General features: G+C 31.8%; 2 protein-coding genes and 1 non-coding gene across 3 annotated transcripts; 1 reads left to right on the top strand and 2 right to left on the bottom strand.

The window, feature by feature from the left end:
- The first annotated feature begins 4,749 nt into the window (after positions 1 to 4,749).
- On the top strand, positions 4,750 to 4,830 carry TRNAL-AAG (transfer RNA leucine (anticodon AAG)). The gene has a single exon. It is a non-coding gene; the product is annotated as a tRNA-Leu (tRNA).
- Positions 4,831 to 5,572: 742 nt separating this feature from the next.
- Positions 5,573 to 6,410, bottom strand: LOC120090516 (uncharacterized). The gene has a single exon (XM_039048231.2). It carries the CDS (start codon positions 6,306 to 6,308, stop codon positions 5,736 to 5,738), a length of 573 nt encoding a protein of 190 aa, XP_038904159.1. The 5' UTR covers positions 6,309 to 6,410; the 3' UTR covers positions 5,573 to 5,735.
- Positions 6,411 to 7,920: 1,510 nt separating this feature from the next.
- Positions 7,921 to 15,984, bottom strand: LOC120090514 (DHHC-type zinc finger family protein). Its single transcript, XM_039048229.2, has 11 exons — positions 15,781 to 15,984; positions 15,297 to 15,509; positions 14,427 to 14,520; positions 11,320 to 11,414; positions 11,053 to 11,220; positions 10,889 to 10,961; positions 10,722 to 10,774; positions 10,323 to 10,414; positions 10,180 to 10,232; positions 9,915 to 10,040; positions 7,921 to 8,595 (listed from the first exon to the last, which is right to left on the bottom strand). The coding sequence occupies exons 2-11, from the start codon at positions 15,443 to 15,445 to the stop codon at positions 8,320 to 8,322; spliced, it is 1,179 nt and encodes a 392-aa protein (XP_038904157.1). The 5' UTR covers positions 15,446 to 15,509; positions 15,781 to 15,984; the 3' UTR covers positions 7,921 to 8,319.
- Between the last annotated feature and the right edge of the window lie 5,639 nt (positions 15,985 to 21,623).

Raw genomic sequence — 21,623 nt, 5'->3', positions numbered from 1 at the left:
CTTGAAAAAATATGGCTATTCCGTTAGTTATTGGAAAGTGTGAGATGGAAGAAGAAAAGAAATCGCTAAGATATTCGGAGATTGGATCGAATCGTATAATTTGCTGCCTAGATGGATAAATATCTTATAAATCACAAACCCCGATACAGTTATCTATTAAAGGCTAAATGAGGTGGATTGTGATGATAGGATTGTCATGTTCAATAGCGTGTTTTGGTCATTTAGACCTGTTATTGAGGGTTTCAAGCATTATAGACCGCTACTTCAAATTGATGTAACCTATTTGTATAGAAAGTATGAAGGAACATTATTGATAGCTACCCCAGTCGATGCAAATGGTCACGTCTATTCAATTGCATACGTTATTGTATCGAAGGAAAGTGCTGATTCATGAGATTGATTTTTGAAAAATTTATGGAATCTTGTGATGCATGGAAGGGAGGGAATGTGTCTAATTTCATATAGACACAAAAACATTATATCTGTCGTCAGAAACTTTAATAATGTCTGAGTAGGAGTACACCACATATTCTGCTCGTAACATGTGGCGAGTAATTTTAACAAGTATAAGAATGGTTTATTGAGAGCTTGGTGTATAATACAAGATCGAAATTTCAAGTTCGAAAGTTTAATGACTGTATGGTCGAACTTCAAATAGCAAACCCTAATTGCTTACGATATTTTGCTTTCATAGATCCTAAGCAGTGGACACAGTCATATGATAGTGGTCATCGTTATGGATGGTTAACCACGAACGTAGCTGAAAGTACAAATGTTGTTCTAAAAGGAGTTAGAAAGCTACCCATTACTGCACTAGTCCAAGCAACATTCTACCGAACTATTGCTTATTTCGCTGCTCGTCGTGTAAAAATAGAGATTGCTCTTGAACCTGAAAAGTGTTTCACAAGGTAAATTATTCACATTTTAGTTATCCCACGTGTTCCTACTAACTATAGAGGTACTCTATGTAATTGTCGTATTTGTCATAGGTATGCAGTAAAGAAAATAACTCGTTGGGAACATTGTGCAACTAAACATTCCGATGGACAAGGATGTTACCACAGGACCATACAATGACTCAATTTTATACTTACAGCATAGTCATAGATCCGAAGTTGTTTGGGAAGACAGACATATTGATGCTATGCATTGTCAACGACGAGAGGCTGTTATTCGAAGACAAGAAGACTTAGACCCTTGTATATTGAATTGTCTACGAGCTGCAGGATTCTATGAAGTCTTCTGTATCAAATTTATACAACTAAACTGGCATCTGATAACGACACTAGTGGAATGATAGCGATAGGAGACACAAACTTTCCACATGTTGCATGAAGAGTGTATGATTACACTGCAAGATGTAACTATCCAATTTGGACTCCCGATTAATGCAAGACCATTGATCGAGTCACTAAATTATGACTGGGAACAACTTTGTGTCGCTTTTTTAGGCGTATCAACGAATGACGTTGTTCTTAAGGGGGTCGTCTTAGCTTACCATGGTTAGCTGATCAATTCAACAACTTTGCCCATCTACCAGATAATGCAGATGAAGAGGAATTTCAAGATATGCTCTAGCATATATTCTCATATTGATTGGAGGATTGATATTTCCCGACAAATCCAATAGTAGAGTGCACCTAATGTATCTTCCTCTTTTAGTAGATTTTGATGTTGTTGGGACGTACAGTTAGGGGTTGGATGTCTTGCATGGTTATATAGGCAACTATGCAAAGGTGCAGTTATAGAAGGCAAAGACATTGCAGACTCACTTCTATTGCTGCAAATTTGGGCATGAGATCGATTTTCTCTTTTAGTGCCTCGACGACTCCACCGATATGAGAATAACTTGGGTGACAGGCCACTTGCAATAGGGTAAGCATTTCTACCTCATTATTATTGTCTTCATTATGAAATACTAATAATTAATATTCAATTTGTGATTGTTGCAGATGGAATGACAACTTTTTTTATAATTAGAGCACTAACACATGTTCTATTGTAGTATAAATACATATTGGATATACATGTGCCTAGCCAAGTAATATTATATTCATTCATATATTCTATATTAATAATGTTTCAATCTTTCGGTTCATTCATATTTTGACACATATGCATGCAGATTATTTGGGAGCCATACAATAATCTCATCCAACTAATGCCGCCATATTGTCTCGATGGTAATGAGATATGGACATCCAAATGTCCACTCATATGTTTTTTGTTTTTGTTTTTGTTTTTGTTTTTTTTTTGTGGAGTTGTATCACCTAAATTTTGTGATGCATCAATTTGGGATGTTGCAACAAATTTCTCAACCTTGCAATACAGATGTTCGACTTCATTCACACAATCTAAGAGGTAGGCATGAGCGAGACTGGATTGCATGGCTCCTCAAATTTTTATTTGGAAAAATCATCAAAATTTGGTTGTTAATGGACCTCATATTAATAATGGTGTAGATATTGGGGCTGAATATAGTGAAGGGTATTCCACTACAAGCAGGCGATATATAACAAAATGAGCATCTTATCACTTGTTGGTATGAGTTTATTATTTACTAGAATTGTTTAATTTTATTTCTTCATTGCATACCAAAATAAATTTTAAAGTCATTAACTTGCTATTTAATTCTTTTTCAGGCCAATTTTTCAAATTTGACATTATCTGCTATAAGAGCCTTACGTAGACTTACCTCTATATATCGAGTGAGATATTTCGATGGTGATGTTCCAATGGACGAACAAGGTGATCCAGCAAGACATCAGGATGTTCCTATTCGATCTAATGTTCAGAATGAGTATCCAGCAACCTCACTTAATCATTTTACATATACTTCCATGATGCAATCTCCCTCCACATTTGAATTATTTCCAACAATCCTTAGTACTCTAAGTATGGAAGAAGGACAAACTTCACATGTTCGTCCAGATGTCCATGACCAGTACGTGACATACAGACACCATGGTGAGGATATACACTATGCAGAGGAGGGCCAACTATCAAGTTGAAGAGGGCATGACGATCGTAGACACTATGTGATTCAACATGATCGATCTAGGCATAATAAGGATCTTCTTCTGGTCATGAATAAAGAAAATTGTATATATAATCAAATTTATTAATCAAATTCAAACAAGAAAATGCACTTTCAGTCTACAATTCAAACACTTCCACATCCTAAAGAACTTTGAATATTATTTACAATAGTCAAAAGTTAATATATATATATTTGTATAAGTTTCCAACAACTTTTTAAAAAAGCAGTGGTTTGGAATTAAACGAATTGAATATTATTAAAATTAATATTGAGTATATCAAATCAATCATAGAAAATTCTTAATCTCAAAGTAACATTATTGTTTATATTGTTAAAAAAAATAGTAATATTATTATTAATATAAAAAAAACGAGATTAATGAGATGGTTGATTTTAGATAACAGTGATTTGGAATTAAACAAATTGAATATTATTAAAATTAATATTTGGTATATCAAATAAATCATAGAAATTTCTTAATCAAAATAATATTATTGTGTGTTTGGAATACATTTCAAGTGTTTAATTTAAAAAATAAGTCATTTTGAAAAAAAAAATAGATTATTTGTCGACCACTCAATATATTTTCAATAATTTTTGCCAAAAGTGTTTAAATAAAAATGAGTTTTTTTAAAAATCATTTTTTTCTTAAATTGATCCAAACGGGCCTTAGAGTGGCTAACTTATTTAGCAACTTAGTTATCCAAAAATATAAGTTGTGTGATCATTTTGGAACTAACAAAAAAGTATGGACCTAAGTAATTACTTTTTAAAAGTTTAGAAACTAATAAAGATATTCTTTAAAATTTAGGATTCAAAATATAATGACTAAAATAAGATATATATATATTTTTTTTTAAAAAAATGTGATTTCCATGTTGACGGTTGGAAAATGCACTACCATAGAGAAGAAGTTAATGTTTGTACTTTTTCTGTTTTGGCAGATCTGATTGTAGGCGATCTGAAAATAAATTTTCGAAACAACAGATAGAGAATCTAGAGTTGTATTTCATATTTTCATATATGTGTTTGATAATAGATTCAAAAATTAATTTTTAATTTAAATATTTTTTTCAAAATATACTTGAAAATATATTTATAAACCATAAAAGTAATTATAATTACTCATTAATATATTAGGTTGAATGTAAACTATTTCTAATTAATATATGAACTTGTTTTATGTTAACATTTATATATAATTATTATTTTGTAATATCATAATATCATAATTTTCAAAAACAGAATCTAAACTGCCTATCAAATACATATTTACTAAATTCTGTGAATCTGAAAATATATAACATAATCTGAATGGTCTATCAATTAGGCTCCTATTAATTAGATAAAACCAATAGTTGCTTTCAAAATATAAGAAAATGAACCAACTTATTTACAATATGGCAAAATGTCACTGATAGATACCTACAAACATTTATCACTAACGTAGATCTATTAGTATCTATCACAATGACTTTTTTTTATATTTCAAAATAATTCCTATTATTTTACTATTTAAAACAATTACTCTTAAACGAACTTCAAAATTACGCTTGTACTAGGTTTTAAAATTAACTTTTTCTAAAAATTGCCATCTTCTCTAACTAAATTGAAAAAAAAAATCTGTATAAATGCAAGAAAGAGGAAATGCGAAAGTTATTTTTGGTTTCAACATAGTATAAATATAAAATTATTATTTGTCAACAAAAGTTGAGATGGCCGAGTTGGTCTAAGGCGCCAGATTAAGGTTCTGGTCCGAAAGGGCGTGGGTTCAAATCCCACTCTCAACACTATATTTTTTATTTTCATTTTCCTATAAAAATTCTTCTTTAAAATTTTACATATATTTTATTTCCGTACGACTTTTGTCGGTTCTTGTTGGATATATTTTTTTAATGATGTTATTTGAATAAAAAAAAATAACTTAATATTTTTAAATTTTAAAAATTAATCATTTTCTTCTTTTTACCAAAATGCAAATGGTTCTTCTATTAAAAGAAAAACCATCTCCTCTTGAATATTTTTTTTTTTTATAAATAAGTCCAATCAGGTCTAATTTTAAATTTTTTGTTGGAATTTTTCCAAAATAACTTTTGAAGTTTTTTAGTTTTTTTTTTAAATAATTCTATATAATTATTATTTTGAAGTAATTATTGCACAGTTTCTTGATTTCCAGGATTTTTTTATAATCAATTTTTAGTAATTATTTATTTTAAAAAATAATTCTTATTTTAAATTTTTTGTTGGAATTTTTCCAAATGATAACTTTTGAGGTTTTTAAAAATCCTTTTAAAGTTTTTTTTTTAAAAATAATTCTACATAATTATTATTTTGAAGTATATTGCAAAGTTTCTTGATTTTTCCAGGATTTTTTTATAATAAATTTTTAGTAATTATTTATAAATATTTAATAGTTTTTAATTTTCGGTTTTTAGAAACCATATACCTTTACTCACAGGAAGAAAAGAAGAAATACAGAAAGAGAGAGAGAGAGAGAGAGAAAAAAACAGAGTTCCCAAGAACAAAGAGTCATCACATAATACAGAGCATCATCATATTATAAGCTTAATTCACCAACATTTCACTTAAGAAATTTCCACATATCTCTCAAAACCCACAACAAAAACAACCCACATACACAAATATTATATAATTCCAACTAAAGAATCACAAATACACTAAAAAAGAAACCTAATTAAACTTGAAAAGGCCATGGCCAATCTTTCAAATCCTCATCCTGCTGAACTTTAGCACTCCTCATTCCCACACCATTGCTACTATTACTCCCTTCACCTTCCACAAACGCATAATACTTCAAAAAGAAAGCCAAAGTAAGAACAACCCATTCCAAAACAAACATAACCACACTCAATCCACCAGCCAATTTCAAAATCACAGCCCCATCTTCTTCTCTAACATAAGATTTCAGCTCCCACAGAAAATCCCCTGTTCTTGTGAACACCAACATCGCCACCGATCCTTGGAATATCGCCGTCAGGACGGTGAACACCATGTGGACACCGAACCATCGAGCCGAAGCAGCGGCGGCCATGGCGCAACCGGAGACGGCAGCCGCGATGGTGAGGATGTGGAGGAAGATGAGAGAGAGGCCACAGAGAGAGGGGAGGAGACGCAGAGAGAGAGTGAGGAAAATGCAGCTCGAGGCGGCGCCGAGGAGGATGTAATTTGTGTAGAGGAAGAGCTTGTGAGTGTGGTAATGGGATCGGCTCATTGAGGTTGATGGATTTGCGGTTATGGAGAAACCCATTTATGTTTTTCTCTTGTAGAATTGATTCTTATGCAGAGTGGAGAATTTCGATTGGGTTTGTTTCTAGTTTCTTTGGAAGAATTGGTAATGGCGGAATTGGGAAGATGAAGAAGAAGATATAGGGGGGTGGGATGCCCAACGGCTAGATTTTTGGCCGTTGGGAGAGTATCTGAAAATGTCGAACGTTGCTCTTTACCGTTAATGACTCGGCGTGTAACGGCTACTTTTTTTTTTTTTTCCTTTTCTTTTTCCTAAATGTTTTTTATTTTGAAAATTTTAAAGAAGTGAGTTGTTAAGCATATGACTATGGATTTAATATTCGTTGATATATATTTTTTTTATTATGTGATCCAATTGGAAGATCTTTTTTAAAAATATATTTTTCCATGTTTATTCAGAGCATCTAGATTTTGAATTTCATCTTTTGAAAATACATAATTACATTTAAAAAAAGATAATAAAAAAAATTGACCAATTCGGTATTTCAATTATATTCATTTTTTTTGTTAAACTATAATATGTAAAATAGATTAATAGTAGTTGATACTCAACCTGTATATACATTGGGTTGGATAGGGTTGGAATTTTTTTAGACTAATCTAAAAATTCGAGTTAGTCAATCTCCGGCCTGATCTACTCTATTCATAAACCAAACCAACCTAATCAACTAACTTAAGGCGCCACTAAGTAATTCAATCCTACAAACAAAACTCAAATTAAGAACTCCATCCGTTTCTTCTTTTTTCTTTTTTTAAATTTTCTCACAAATAAAATTGAAAATGAGAATTAAGAACCCTAAGGAGGGACAACAAAAGCAATACCAAAAAAACGAAATCACCAAATGTGAAGTGGTCGACTATTGAGAGAGTAGAGAGAGATGAGGCCAAGGCCAAAGGGGATGACATTGTTTCTCAAAATTCGCGAACAACTAAAAGTCAAAAAAGGCAAAAGCTGATTGCAAAATATAAAAGTTTGAAGATCAAAATAAACCTTTTGAAATTTGAAGGGATACTTTTCTAAAATTGGATATGGCCAAATTATATAGTTTTTTTTTTTTTTCCCAAGTAAATCAACATCAAGTTACAAGGAAAATGGAGTTTTGATGACACGAGGAAAATGAACAAGATAGATAGATTGGCTTATACTTAAATTATATATAAAAAAGAATTCCTTTGTTTTGAAGAGCATTTCTATTTTTTAAAAAGTTTCAATATTAACATTAATCTTTCACACATTCCAGCCATTTAAAGTCTTGATTTTCATTTTGAATGCTAAAATATTTCTACTTTAAAAGTAAATTCGAAACAGATACAAAGGATCAAAGATAATATTACAACTCTAAAAAGAATAATGATTTTTTTTAGAAGAAAAACAATAATTTTCAAAGCAAGTGGTAAAGTCCTAATGTATTTCTATAATTTAGCCTAAATTATAAATCCCAGCAACAAATAGTTAGGCATTACTGCATTTCATTTGTAATGAAATATTGTACAATTAAAATTGGTCTTCACGGCTATCTTTCAATAAATTCCTAAAATTTATATTATAAACAATAAAAAGAACTCTTCTGTTTGGTGTTTCTCTTTTAACGAAAAGAGAATTGTCAGTGACATTTGAGAAGAAATCATATTATCTTGATTCTCAATAATTTCAACAGGCTAATTAAGATAGTTGTTACATGTCATTCGAAAGCTCACAAATTGCTTAGAAATCAAAACTTCTTTTAAATTAGTTTACATTAGAAAAGAAAACATCTAAAATTTCACAACATACTCGTAAAAACCAAAAATTAGGAGGTCAATAAGGCACACCACCACAAAGCCATGAAGAAATGCAAAAATCAAGAGCATATGAAATTGTACAATCTCGAGAGGGCCACCCTCCGCCAAGACTGATCAACCAAGCGATCGACCTTCAAAGCTGAAGAACCAGCATGACCGACCAACCCATCGATGTTTTACATTGAATGAAACAACAACACAGTTCACATAACATTTAATTTACAGCAGTCTCAGCCAGATTTTGGTTTTCTTCGTGAAAATGATGGTCTTGATGAGAAAGGTAAAATGACCTCATGAATGTTGTATAACAATCCTCGATCGTAAGTATTATTCTTGACAACCTGCACTTGTTCGAGTGGAGATCTACGAAAAATGGTTCTCCATTTGCTCTCTGGAGGCTTTCTTTCAGAACTCAGACAATCCATGCTTGTTTTTAAGGCTGCTGCACTTGCCTTGGCTTCATTTACCTTCCTTTGCCAGCTAATGTACTCTTGCCACTTAAAAGTCTAGCAGTACCCAAAACAAATCACACAATATGGTCAGTTTTAAGGTGTCAATAAACACTAGGAAGTCAATTTTGAAGCAAAAGTACAAGCTACAGAAACATACTTGTTTGAGAACTATGTCTAAAATAATGTTCTGTTAGAACAAATATTCAGTAAAAATATAATTTTGAAAAAAGTCAACAAACTATTCATGGATTGATAAGGTTGATTGGAGCCTACTCGGATGCTGACCAAGAATTAAAAGAATTTGGGGTTTAGTGGAGATCTTTAAGCATGAGAAGCATGCATCTCTAGCGCCAACTGTCGTTTGTCCTTTAATTTTTACTTTCATTATGGGCTTCCCTTCAGCCGTTTGCTTCTTAGAGGTCAGAGTTGTGGTTTTCGTGGCATCTGGTTTTGTTTGTTATTGTTTTTTTATGGATAACCGAACTTTCATTAAGAAAAAACTGAAAGGATACATGGACCTACAAAAGAAGAACCCACAAAAAGGGAGGCAACCTAGAAAAAGAACCTCCAGTCAACAAAAAAAATCTAACGTTCCTTTCCTCCAAAGCCCAAAGAAAAATAATGAATCTTAATACAATACAGGACCACAGTTCACTTAGGGACCTCTCAGACACTCAATAGTGCACACTCCAACATGCTACAATAACCTTCATTTATCACGAAAAGGAGGATGAAGCAACTCCTTGATCATCTTATCAAAAAACCAGCCTCTGGTTTTATTTCCAACCTTAATATAATATAAAAAAATAATTAATTAATCAAATCAAATAAATAAAAATACAAAATAAATAACTTAATAAAAGACCAAGATTTTGGGAGTTAATTGTGATGCCTGATGGTTCTTTGATCCTAGATGGCAACCTTTTCAATTGTACTTTTGAGTACTAGCCAATCAAGTAATCTTAGATTCCCCTTGAATGGCAACTCTAAACGCTCTGCACCTCTGCCTTTTAGGAGCCTATTCTAGAGAAAGGTCAAGGCTGAATTTGGCTCATCTCCCATGATTGCCTATTGAGCATGCTGTTAAAACTTAAACTTAATTTTCCAAAGGCTTATGGATGGATACTGCCTCCCAATATAGCCCTCGTCATTTGAGAATTTCTATCAAAGTACAGAATGGTCACAAAAACTTACAAACAAGCCACGTGCATCCCAGTTCTTCAATCTTCAGTAGAAATTAGTTAAAATTAAGTATGAGTTTCATTTTGGAACCATGGGTAAATCAAGCCACCAAGTCTTTGGACGTCAATCATAAAAAAGTTTTTTCCATCCTAATAAAGAAAAGATCAAAAGGAAAGAAAATAGTAACACACCTCATTTGTCGTAGTATTTGTAAGACAGAGTTTGGCATGGTAACCAAAGAAGCCTCCTAATAGCAGGCATACTATCGCGAGAAACACCATAAGTAGTAGTTGAGTATTGTACGAGCTCAAAATCCACTGTTGCAAGCCAAACAACAATAATTATCTAGAATGCACAATTTAAGCAAATAAATCAGATAAACAAAGAATCAATGTAAAGTACTTGTTTGGTTTTAACCCATAAAAAAAAAAGAAAAAAAAAGAGTAAAGTACATACTTGTATGACATAAGGAGCTAGACCGGAGAAAGAATTTTCAATGCCATAATAAACTGCATCAGATATATGGCAACGAATTTCCATGTTTCAGGTTTGCATGAACCAAAGACAAAGTAAAGAAACTAAAGTAAATTAACATATACCCGTCAAGATATGAATAACTTTTAGTTCTTTCAATTGTCCAGCAAGAACTAGTCCAATTGCAACTGTCCCGTATACACAAAGAAGGAAATGCCTGTAAGACATGAAACATTGAAAAAATGCATAGTGATCGAAAGACTCGTGAAGACTAACATAGCAGAAACATAATATTGCAAGTATCTAACGTTTCAGAAATGAAATGACCAGTACGTTCAAATTCCAAAAAGTGAAAGATAATGTAACATGGCAAGACAGCTTTTTTTCAACTTCATTTACTTGAAAAAAAATGAAGTTTAAAATATTCTTAGAAAATTGACCTTCATGAAAACATTAAGCACCAGATTCAAAATTTGACTACATCCAACAACTTTGTAGATGATCCGGAATCAACTAGCACCTACCACAAAAGGAAGGCCATAAAATACCGGGTATTCCTCTCCCCTATACAGTTATTCTGCATAGATGAAAAAACATTGAAGTATTAAAAATCCAAAATTCAATGATTTAGACAATACAAAAGACACCATCAAAGAAATAGTGAAAAACAGGGGTCTGGGGTGATTCAAACCATCCATCCACAATGATGATCAAAGCGGGCAACACAACGATCACATATGCTGCAATGTTTGGATCTAGCAGGTCTGAGACAATGAAAAATTGGGAAAAGAATTATTATAATTACAAGCCAGAGCACATTATTAAATTATTAAGCGTGTATTTAAAAATGTTTACTTTGGAATTTTGCAAGTTGAACATTCTTTTTCAGAGTAAATAATGTTGTCATATGGATAAGCAGACAGATAACGAGTTACATTATCAGCATTCACTGTCCCTGGATCAGAAAAGCTGGTTAATAGAAAGAGGAGAACACCAACAGTAACAGCCAAAAAGCTTGTATACCTGCAAGAACATAAAACGCCTAAGGCATTCAAGATGGAAGTCTGCTTGCAAAGTACTGCAACTATAGAACAAAAAGCGTACAGATTTTAGGACAGTTACCTATGAATTCCACTTAAATAATAACCAGGGACGTATTTGAATGTAGACATTGTAATAATGTAATAGGTAACCCCGATTATAGCAAGATATATAACCTGCAAGAGAAAAAAATGATCAAATGAAAGGAAAATAAAGAAACGGAGTAGTGAGCACAATAGTATGCCTGCTTAGGTTGAAGAAGATTGTATTTCTTGTTATTTTTGGTTTTTCCAGTTCTCATTTCTTTTTATTCTCTCCCTTTGGAGGATTGTATCTCTGAACATTTTTCTTCTTTTTTACCGAACAGTTTGTTGCTTGCTTCAAATAATAATATAATAATACTATCCCCTTTGTTAAACATTAAGACCCCATTTGATAACCATTTCATTTTTGTTTTTGAAAATTAAGCCTATTTCTCCGCTTCCATTAAAAAAAATTTAAGCCTATTTCCTCTCTATTTCTTACAATGGTTTGCATCTTTCTTAAATACAATGGTCAAATTCTTAGCCAAGTTCTAAAAACAAAAACAAATTTTTAAAAGCTACTTTTTGTTGATTTCAAAATTTGGCTTGGTTGTTTAAACCATTAGTAAAAAGTAAATAACAAAGGAAGAAATTTGGATGTGGAAGTAGTGTCTATAGGCTTAATTTTCAAAAAAAAAAAAACCATAAACTAAATGGTTACCAAACGGGACCTAAAAGTTCATACCATTATTAGAACCTATTGAAACACCATTAGAGTAGCTATTGTCTTTGGTGTGAATCTAATGGCATTGAAACAAGGAACTTTTTCATTACAATGGCTACAATGGCAATGATGAAAAATTAGCCCATGTGTAGGAATTGGATAGAGATAATACAGTAAGGTGTATAGCTATTAAAAAGCCAAGATATAAGAGATAACATACAACTAATTGCTATCTCTTCTGCAGTAGTCATAGAAACAGGTTTGTGGTTAAATAAATAACCGAACCTTAATCTATTTCTAACCCTCTTCCTTCTCTAAAGAAACTCCTCCAGTTGTATGCTGATGCAACTAAGTTATCTAGTGAGCAGTAGTCAGGTAGGTCAGACACATTAAAGGAACTGGAAATGTGTGAAAGAAATAATAGTACATTAAGCACCAGGTCCAATTTACTTGAGTACTCTGCAGTACCAAACTTCTTTTGTGCTGCCAATCCCAATCAGAGACTGAATCGTCCTAAAGTGCACAAGAGGTCTCCTTCATTTTTACCCTTCATTCACCTATATTTCTAAGTTACTATAGACATATTTACCACTACCAGCCTTGAATTGTAAACAGCTTCAAATTGTTGTCTTACAATGATTTCAGCCAACTCATCAGCTTCTATGCTGATGTCAACACCTTTGGGAAGTTTAACTAAAGTCACTTTTAATCAAGGACCTCCTGTGTAAACAACTTCAAATGTAAAGTCACTTTAATGTTAGGTACTTAAGCACCTTGGAGAACCACCCCAAAAGCCAACTATTGAGGTGAGAGAGCCAAGCTACTTAAGTACCACATCGATCATCCCATTCTAACCAATGTGGGACAAAGGTAGCCCAACTACTTGGTTCCTAACAATACCCCATCTCAGGAAAACCAACATCCCGGTACTTCACTAGGAAACACCCGGTCAGAACCCTCCACCGGTGCTCCTCTCTGAAACATCGACAACCAACTCTAATATCATTTTAGGTACTTAAGCAGCTTGGAGAACCACAATCCAAAATCCAGCTATTGAGGTGAGAGAGCCAAACTACTTTAGTACCACATTGGCCATCCCATTCTAACCAATGAGGAACAAAGGTAGCCCATACTACCTTGGTTCCTAACATATTTGAGGATCAATTCTTCTTGTTCCTAAATGCAAACTCTTCCTGTACTACATAGATCCTATCATGTACATTAGGGTTGTGGGTTCAGACAACAAATCAAATGACCCAAACTTCTATCTGTAACCTCAATTTGACCATCGCATATTGAAGGATGAGTTGGATACAAGTAGTACAAAATTTCAAGTTTAAACATGTTAACTTTTCTTATATAGGCATTTCAAAATATGACAAGAATTTGGAGTCACTATCACTTGTTATAGACTTCTAAGGATGACATAATGGATAATCCTTCCTAAATATATTCAGAAGTTAGTGGAAATATATTTATGCTAGAGCTTTAGAAACTTGGACAATAAGATAGCACACTAATAATGTTCTACATCTCTTTCCTGATACATACAGAAAATGATCATCAATGGTCCCAGCAAAAAATATGACAGTTTTTAAATCACCAACAAACCGTCTCGTCATAATTCATGGTTCATTCGTAACCTAACTGGCCAATTTATTACATAAACAAGTTAAACACACTAGACATACTAATGCCACAACTAGTAGTAGTACTCAGCAACAAGAGAAAATATTTTCTGATGTGAACTCAAAAGATATTAGTTATGACCCAAGCCATAAGCTCCTAACTAAGCACAAGTATAAGTGTTTGCGATAATAGCACATCTAGCCTAAATAATAGCAGATTTATAACATGATAAAAATTTTACGTACAAGTGGCACAAATTTTAGAACTTATAAATCAACAATTCATGTATATCAATGATGTACTTTATATCAGGGATTATCAGTAATATAAAAATGGTAGATCAGTAATATACTTTATTGATGATACAAAAATGGTATATCAATGATATATTTCATAATAGATTTGACAATAATGTATCTGAATCACATAAATGGTATATAAATGATAAAATTTATCTACATATGTAATAAACTTTACGTTAGGTATGTCAGTGGTGAATTTTACATTGGTATATCAGTACAATACTTTTTCTTTCATAAGTAACAGACATTTCAATGATACAGTACTATACTTTATCAATGATACAAAAGTTGTATACAAAGGAAAAACTATTTACAAATTATTTTTCTTTGTAATAAATTGGAAAATATGGAAACCAGCTTCGCCACCCATTATGATTTTCTTAAATATAAACATGAATCTAAACCATATGTAAGTTTCAATGATCCAAACTTTGCAACAACGTTATGACAGCAGCTTGTGTATTAAAATCTGGTTCTTTCAACTTATCAAAAAGTACATAATTTATAAACCTGAAGGATTGGATTAGGTCTGTCGCAGCAAAAACTTTCGACCGCCAGAACTGCATTAGTTCCTTTTGACCCAAATACATACCCTACAAATCGTCTGCATTTGAACCAAAAATTATAATTTTTTTTTAAAAAAAAATGAAGAAGAAGAAATTTAGCATAACACTACATAGTCGGCAAAATAGATATACAGATGGTTAAATTATAAATTTAGTTCATGAACTTCGATGTTGTATTTATGCCTCAAAATGTTGCAATTACATCTCTAAATTTTGGATTGTAATTTAGTGTAGTTCTTTTTTTCTTTTCTTTTTTCTTCAATATTCGCAAGTGCTCTAGCCAGCTTACAAACACTTAGATAAATAAACCGCCTGCCTCTACAACATTTGGGTGTCAAGGAAACTTATAGGATATTAAATCCTAGGTTGGTGGCCATCATAGATTGAACTCATTCTCTCTAACTCCTTTATTAAGCTCAAGGCTCTTACTGATCACTAGGCCAATCCACGATCGTTGCATAGTTTTTGTTGTTAGCATCGCCAACTAATAAAGTACTTGAAAAACTACTTTATTCGACATGATAGGCAAATGGCAAAAGATCTTGAACTACTTTTTTAAATCAATACATTAAACCCTTCCTCTTGACCATGTTACTCTATTTTGTCTAATCATCCACTCTTCTGGTAATGCAAATTAGTCTGATCTTGTGCAATATACATTTCACACCATTATTTTAGTTAACAATGTTAACAACACAATGACATAATTAAAACTTAAATACGTTTCGGGAGTAAATGAATACAGCATTTAGAAACTAAATTTATACATTTGACATTAAGGAAACAGTGAAAAGATAAAAGGACAGAGAATTACAAGAAATAATCGTAGGCGCCAGAAGTGAGAAAATGGTGAATACGTTGAATGGGAGTGCCCTCAAAGATAGGCCACTGACCACAAAGGAAAGAAACCACCACTAGAAGTGTAACCAAGCCATGGCATAACAGTAACCACTGTACAGCCATCAAACCCGAAATTGAAAGAGAAGCTAGTTTTGATTCCCCTGATCGGTTCAGTTACTCGACATCCCTGTAATTAGACAAGAACCGCAATTACGAACGATCAAACAGAAAACCAACCCAACGGAAAATTAAGGCAAAACCCATTGACTATAAATTTACGAAGGGAAAGAAGAATAAAATAACGTAAGAGCAACGTGATTGTTACATTGTGGGAGAAACAGATTCAAATCACAGAACCAATAGAACAAAATTTCAGAAAATTGCTTGGGCAGCTTAAGAAATCGACAACTTGTAGAATTACAGGCATCAACAAGCTAGCGACAAGAGACGGAGCTTACGGAAGGGTCAAAGGGATGGCGTCGGGCCGGCGAAGATCTTGTTACAGTGATCAATCAATCTTCAACCTTCATTTCTGCTTCGATTTTTGGTTTGATAATTGAAGCCCCAAAGCGGAGAAGGATTTGAATGTGGAGAATGGAGAATTCGGGAAAGGAAAAAGATTTTTCTTTTTCTTTTTTTTAATAAAAAAGAGTGGTTTTCCAATAAAGAGAGTGAACAAAATATATATAGAGAGGCTATTTGAGAACCCAACATGAGATGATATATTCTCACATCTTATATCATTTCTGTGTTTGAAGGTCCATTATCCTATATTTTAATAGTTTATAGGCTCATTTTCGGAATGTGTTTCTTATCTCACCGTCATTTTCCTTCCATATATTGTATATTATCTCAGTGCTTGAACATACTCAATCATACTCGATCGTTCATATTCGATCAGAACTCCCCAGACATCAGAACTCTCCATGTAGGAGTATATCAGCATGCAACGGAAGCAACAAATACCAATTAGCATTCTAATTCATTAATTTTGGCTATAAATAAAGCATGCTCATACAATAATAAAAAGGTTTCAATGAATACCTTTGTAGAACTTCTTTAATCTCGAAATCAGCTGTAAAACTTCACCAAATATCGTTGTGAACCACCTCAAGATCTTCCTTACTATTCTCTTGGAGTTTTAGATTGAGTTGTGAGATTCAAAATAAGCTTGAATGAAGAGAACTTGGAGAAGAACTCACTGCAACAACCTACTTGAAGAACAACTTCTTCAACTCAATTTTTTTTTTAGCAAAAACTCAATTGATGCATGCCTCAATTCCACTTCCATCTTCTCTAGTCATGTAATGAAGATGGTTAATGAAATGCAACTCATGCTTGAAGTATTGAAACTTGAGTCAAGTGGGTTTTGAGTGAATTTCTTCATGATAGCAGAGAAATCCAACTTTCCAAAAGTTTTGTGTTTAAAAATCAATTGGATTTTCAAAATTGAAAACTTTTATTAATTTTACAAAATTAGTTTCATAAATTAACGTTCTAATAATTAATTAATTAAATATCCAATATTAAATTAATCTTTACACGAATTTCACTTCCATGAATTTAATATTTAAATCATATTTAAATATTAATTAAATTCTCCAATTCCGTTTAATTACAAAATTAAATGTGTAATTATGTCTCATATTACTAATTCCCTTAATTCTAATTCGAATGTTTCAAATTAACTTATCACATTACTCTAAAACTAATCAATTTACAAGCTAGTAGGGGGACCTCGAGGAAGATCATGGGCTCCAACGGTCCGAGATTAATTGACTAAACTCTTTACACCGAATTAACCACATTAGTTAACTAATGGGTCACTCCACTAAACCCTATAGTTGCACCCCCTGTAGATATATTATGTCCACTCGATATAACCATGATTAATAAGTTAACCCTTCACAGGTTGTTCGTAATAACGGCTAGATCAAATATCTGTTTTACCCCGAGATTACCTCTTGTTTCTCCAATAAGAGGGTAGGGCCCTTGTTCAAGACTTTGAATCAGCACTTAAGGGAACAACCTCTCTACTATCCCTAAAAGCGGGTAGGAGTGAATTCCATCTTGCACACTATGTCCCTAATTATCTACCTGGTCTTACCCTTGAAATAGAGGTTTATTGAGCTAACGTTATTGAGCCAACCCTCACTTATGCATCTAAGGATTATCTCGAATAAACAGGAGTTCATAATTAGCTCAGGATTAAGGTCAAGTTACCTAGGTTATCGCTTTGAAATAGTCAGTCTTAAATAGTAAACAATGTTATAAAGTAAGAGTGACTGATTTCGTGGTCTGATCTTGTACAAACTCATTGCACAAGATGCCCCTACTCCTCATATCATAACATGTACAAATTAGGATCACATCGTCTGTAGCACTTTACAACTTCTTGTAACAACTATAGAGTGGGTCACATCCAATAGTGTTACCAGAATAAGACACTCAACCTCATTCATATACTATAGATCATTTTGACTATTTACTCGAACCTGATCCACTTTTATGTCTCCACATAAAGTTAAAGTACTCATGTAATAGTCATGAGTTTTTTAGTTTATTGGATTTCTAAAACAAAATAAACAATACATATATTCAATAACAACTTATTGAATTTTTAGAGTACGTTTTATTATTTACAAAATACGAGTTTTAGGACATAAAACCCAACTTTTCAGACATCAGAACTCCCCACATCCGATATCATCTCAGCACCCCAAACAGCCTCTTATAATTTTATTGTCCATGGGATAGATTATAATAGACTATTATATATCTATTTATATCATACTAGATACAGATAGTAATCTATCGCAATATTTTATTGTGCAGTTATTTATAAATATTTCAAGCATGTTATTTAAAATAATTTTTCTAAAAATTTGAAAAAAGAAAGCATTTTTAATTTAAGAAAGTAATTTTATTTGATAAAGTAATGTTTTAATGGAATAAAAGTAGGTGGGGAAAACCATTTTTTAACTTTAGAAAAGATGAAGAGTAGAGTATAAACAATTTTCCTTTTTGTTAGTATACCTTCTAAGTTTTGTTTTGATTGCTTGAAAAATAGTATAATGTTGAGTTATTTTCGTGTTTGTATTTTACATCTCATCCCATTTTAGAGTAATATTTGAAAACTACGTACAACAAACATGTTTTATAATGTTGTAAATGAAATATACATATACAAATTAAAATTAGAGTTGTATATATATAAAAAGTGAAGAATTACATTGTTTAAAAAAAATATACTCAAGTTGTTTTTCATAGAAATTTCTGACATTGCAACATATAATTGTCCATGCGAGAAAATATACTGTAGGAGATATATTCCAAAATGAAACAATTATTTGTCTTTGTGTTTTTTTCAAAGAAGCTTATTTGGTGCCTTGTTAATTGTTGTTATGTTACAAAATACACCATTCACAGGAAATTATTTTCGTCTAAACTAGAATGAGTAACCTTAATCATCTTCTAGACTTTACGGAATTTGTGGATAACAAAACATATTTTCTAGCATATTGGTCGACTAGGGATGACAAAATTTCTCATGAAGTCAAGGAATCCCAATTTGACCAAGTATGGGGTCAATATGGGAATTTAATTTGGGTCCCCGACTTCTTTGACCCCAAAACCGTCAGAATATTTGTTTATTATTTTTTCATAATATGTAAAATATATATAATATACATTATGTGTTAGCTTAATTTCATTAGTCTTTATATGTTTATTAAATTTAATTTCATAATGTAATAACTCATTGAATTAAATTTACAATAAAAATGCTAAAATGTTTTTCAAATCGAGTCATTTAAACAAATAAAACAATAATAATACTAACTTATGAGTTATAACATAAAATATTTATAATTACAATATAGATATCAAATTCTAATTAATTTTATATTAATAATAAAAAATCGAGAAAATTTTTCTATATGGACCAGATCTCAAACGAGAATTTCTTGACCTCAACCCCACTCCCTACCAAAAATGGAGCGGGAACAAAGAAGAAAAATCTGTTAGACATATTTAAATAATAATATGTTTAATTAAAGTATGGGCTATATGTGGATTAATAATTTATGGGTTATTTTATTAGATTGAGCCCTATTATTTGATCTAATTAATTAAGGCCCTAGATTCCTAATTGAGTAAGGGCTTAATGGTAGAAGCCCATTCCTAGTTAATTAGGGTTTAATGGGAACCTAGTATATAAAGAGACCTGGGCTATGGTCCTCAAAATATCAAAACAATAAGCACTCAGTCCTTCTTGAATCTAGAGAGATCCAGGGCATTCAGAGTTTTGGTTAAGGATAAGGAAGATCATAGTCATCCATCATCATCTTGAAGCTATCATCAATTTTGAATGATCCTAGGATTTATCTATTCAATATAGATATAAAAAATTTATGCTAACATATCAGAGCATGGATTTCATGTTGAATTGTCGATACATATTTGTTTTTCATGGATATTGATTCAATTTTTTGGTAAAGAAGTTTAAAGATTTTTTTTTTTAAAATAAAAAATTGCAGTGCACTGATTTTCCACCTCCACTGGCGAGCGACTTTTCGTTAGCCGCATGTTTATTGAAATCATTCAATTAAGTGGTTTTGAATTCATGTTTCATTTGTTTTTCTAAAAAAAAAAAAAATTATTTAATAATGTCCAATTCAATGGAATCCAAATTGTTTTATAAATTTGAATTTCCCAATTTCCTGTTGATGCTTTTAATTTGGTTTTAGTTTGAGAAATTTGGTGAATTCGGTGGATTTCAATTTGATAGATTTAGTGGATTTAAGTTTTTTTTTTATATTTTATTTTTAAAGGGAATAGCAGTATTAATTTAATAAATTTGAATGAAGTTGTAGACATGAAAAAAAAATCATGTATATTAGAAAAGGCTACTATGGGAGAAATTTTCATTGATGTTCTTAGTTTATTAATCAATCCATTTGATTTTTCCGGCGATTCTTATATGATCTTGTTTGATCTTGTAGGTGGTTCTTGATCTTAATTATTGATAATTGAGTGAATTTAAATCTAGCTTTTAAATTAATAAGGTTTGTGAATTTGAATCTAAAATTTTACTAGTGAATTAAGTCAAGATTTGAATAATCATGTTGTGGATTCAAGATTAATTGATCATGCTATGGTTTAAATTTAAATATGATTGATAATGTGGTAAATTTAAATTTAAATTTGATTGATATTTTGATGAATTTAAATTTAAATTTGATTGATGATATTTAGCGATATTCATATATTTTGTTACTTTAATTGTATTATATGTATGCAATTATTAAGTGAATATTGGTAAAGACTATTTTGTGTTCTTCCTCTTTTATTTTTATACAATAATATTATTATATTATTGTGTCTTATATTTTAGATTGAGTTGGTCAAAATAATATGTTACCAAAGTAGTCTTTGTTGTCTAGATTAATTTAATTCTAAAATATAAGATGTGCATATCCATGAATTTATGTCGATAATTATCGGCCCAAAGGAAGATAGTTATTTGGCCAAATGAAAAATAGTCGATCTAAAGAAAGGTTATTTTTTGACAGATTTAATTGTCAATACTTTGATTACTAGGTTGAGAGTACCATTTACAGTTGGCCTTTTTTGCCCAAAGGCTGGACATCATACTATATCTTGCTAAAGAGGCCCACCACATATGTGAAATTATTTTGTTATGTTTTAATTGTGAGCATATGTTTTGTTGTTTATTGTTTCAGTTGGTCTTACACAAATATCTGGAAATCTAAGTTCAATCCCTAAGTTGAATGGATCGAACTTCAAGATTTGGAAAGAAAGTCTAGAGATACTTCTTGGGTGTATGGATTTGGACCTTGCATTAAGGACCGATAAACCTACTTCTACTGAGGAACAACCAAATATGGCTAATATAAAGAAGTGAAAACGGTCAAATCGCATGTGTCTGATGATCATTAGGCACTCCATTCCAGGGTCTTTTCGGGGCTCTATCACGGAAAGTGAAAATGCTAATAATTTCCTTGCTCAAATTGAGAAATATTTTGTTAAAAATGAGAAAGGGGAAGCAAGTAGTCTTTTGACTTCTTTAACTTCGATGAGATATAAAGGCAATGGAAACATAAGGGAGTATATAATGGAAATGTCCAATGTCGCAGGTAAATTAAAGGCACTTGATATCAAGATAAATGAAAATTTACTCGTGCATCTGGTACTTATCTCTCTTCCTGCACAATTCACTCAATTTAAGATAAGTTATAATACTCGGAAGGATAAATGGAGTATTAATGAGCTTATCTCA

Source organism: Benincasa hispida, chromosome 11 (genome assembly GCF_027475165.1).
Source record: "Benincasa hispida cultivar pf3 chromosome 11, pf3_genome.v1.1, whole genome shotgun sequence".
Taxonomy (NCBI): domain Eukaryota; kingdom Viridiplantae; phylum Streptophyta; class Magnoliopsida; order Cucurbitales; family Cucurbitaceae; genus Benincasa; species Benincasa hispida.
The sequence above is the reverse complement of the archived record's forward strand: the minus strand, read 5'-3'. Positions and strand labels throughout refer to the sequence as shown.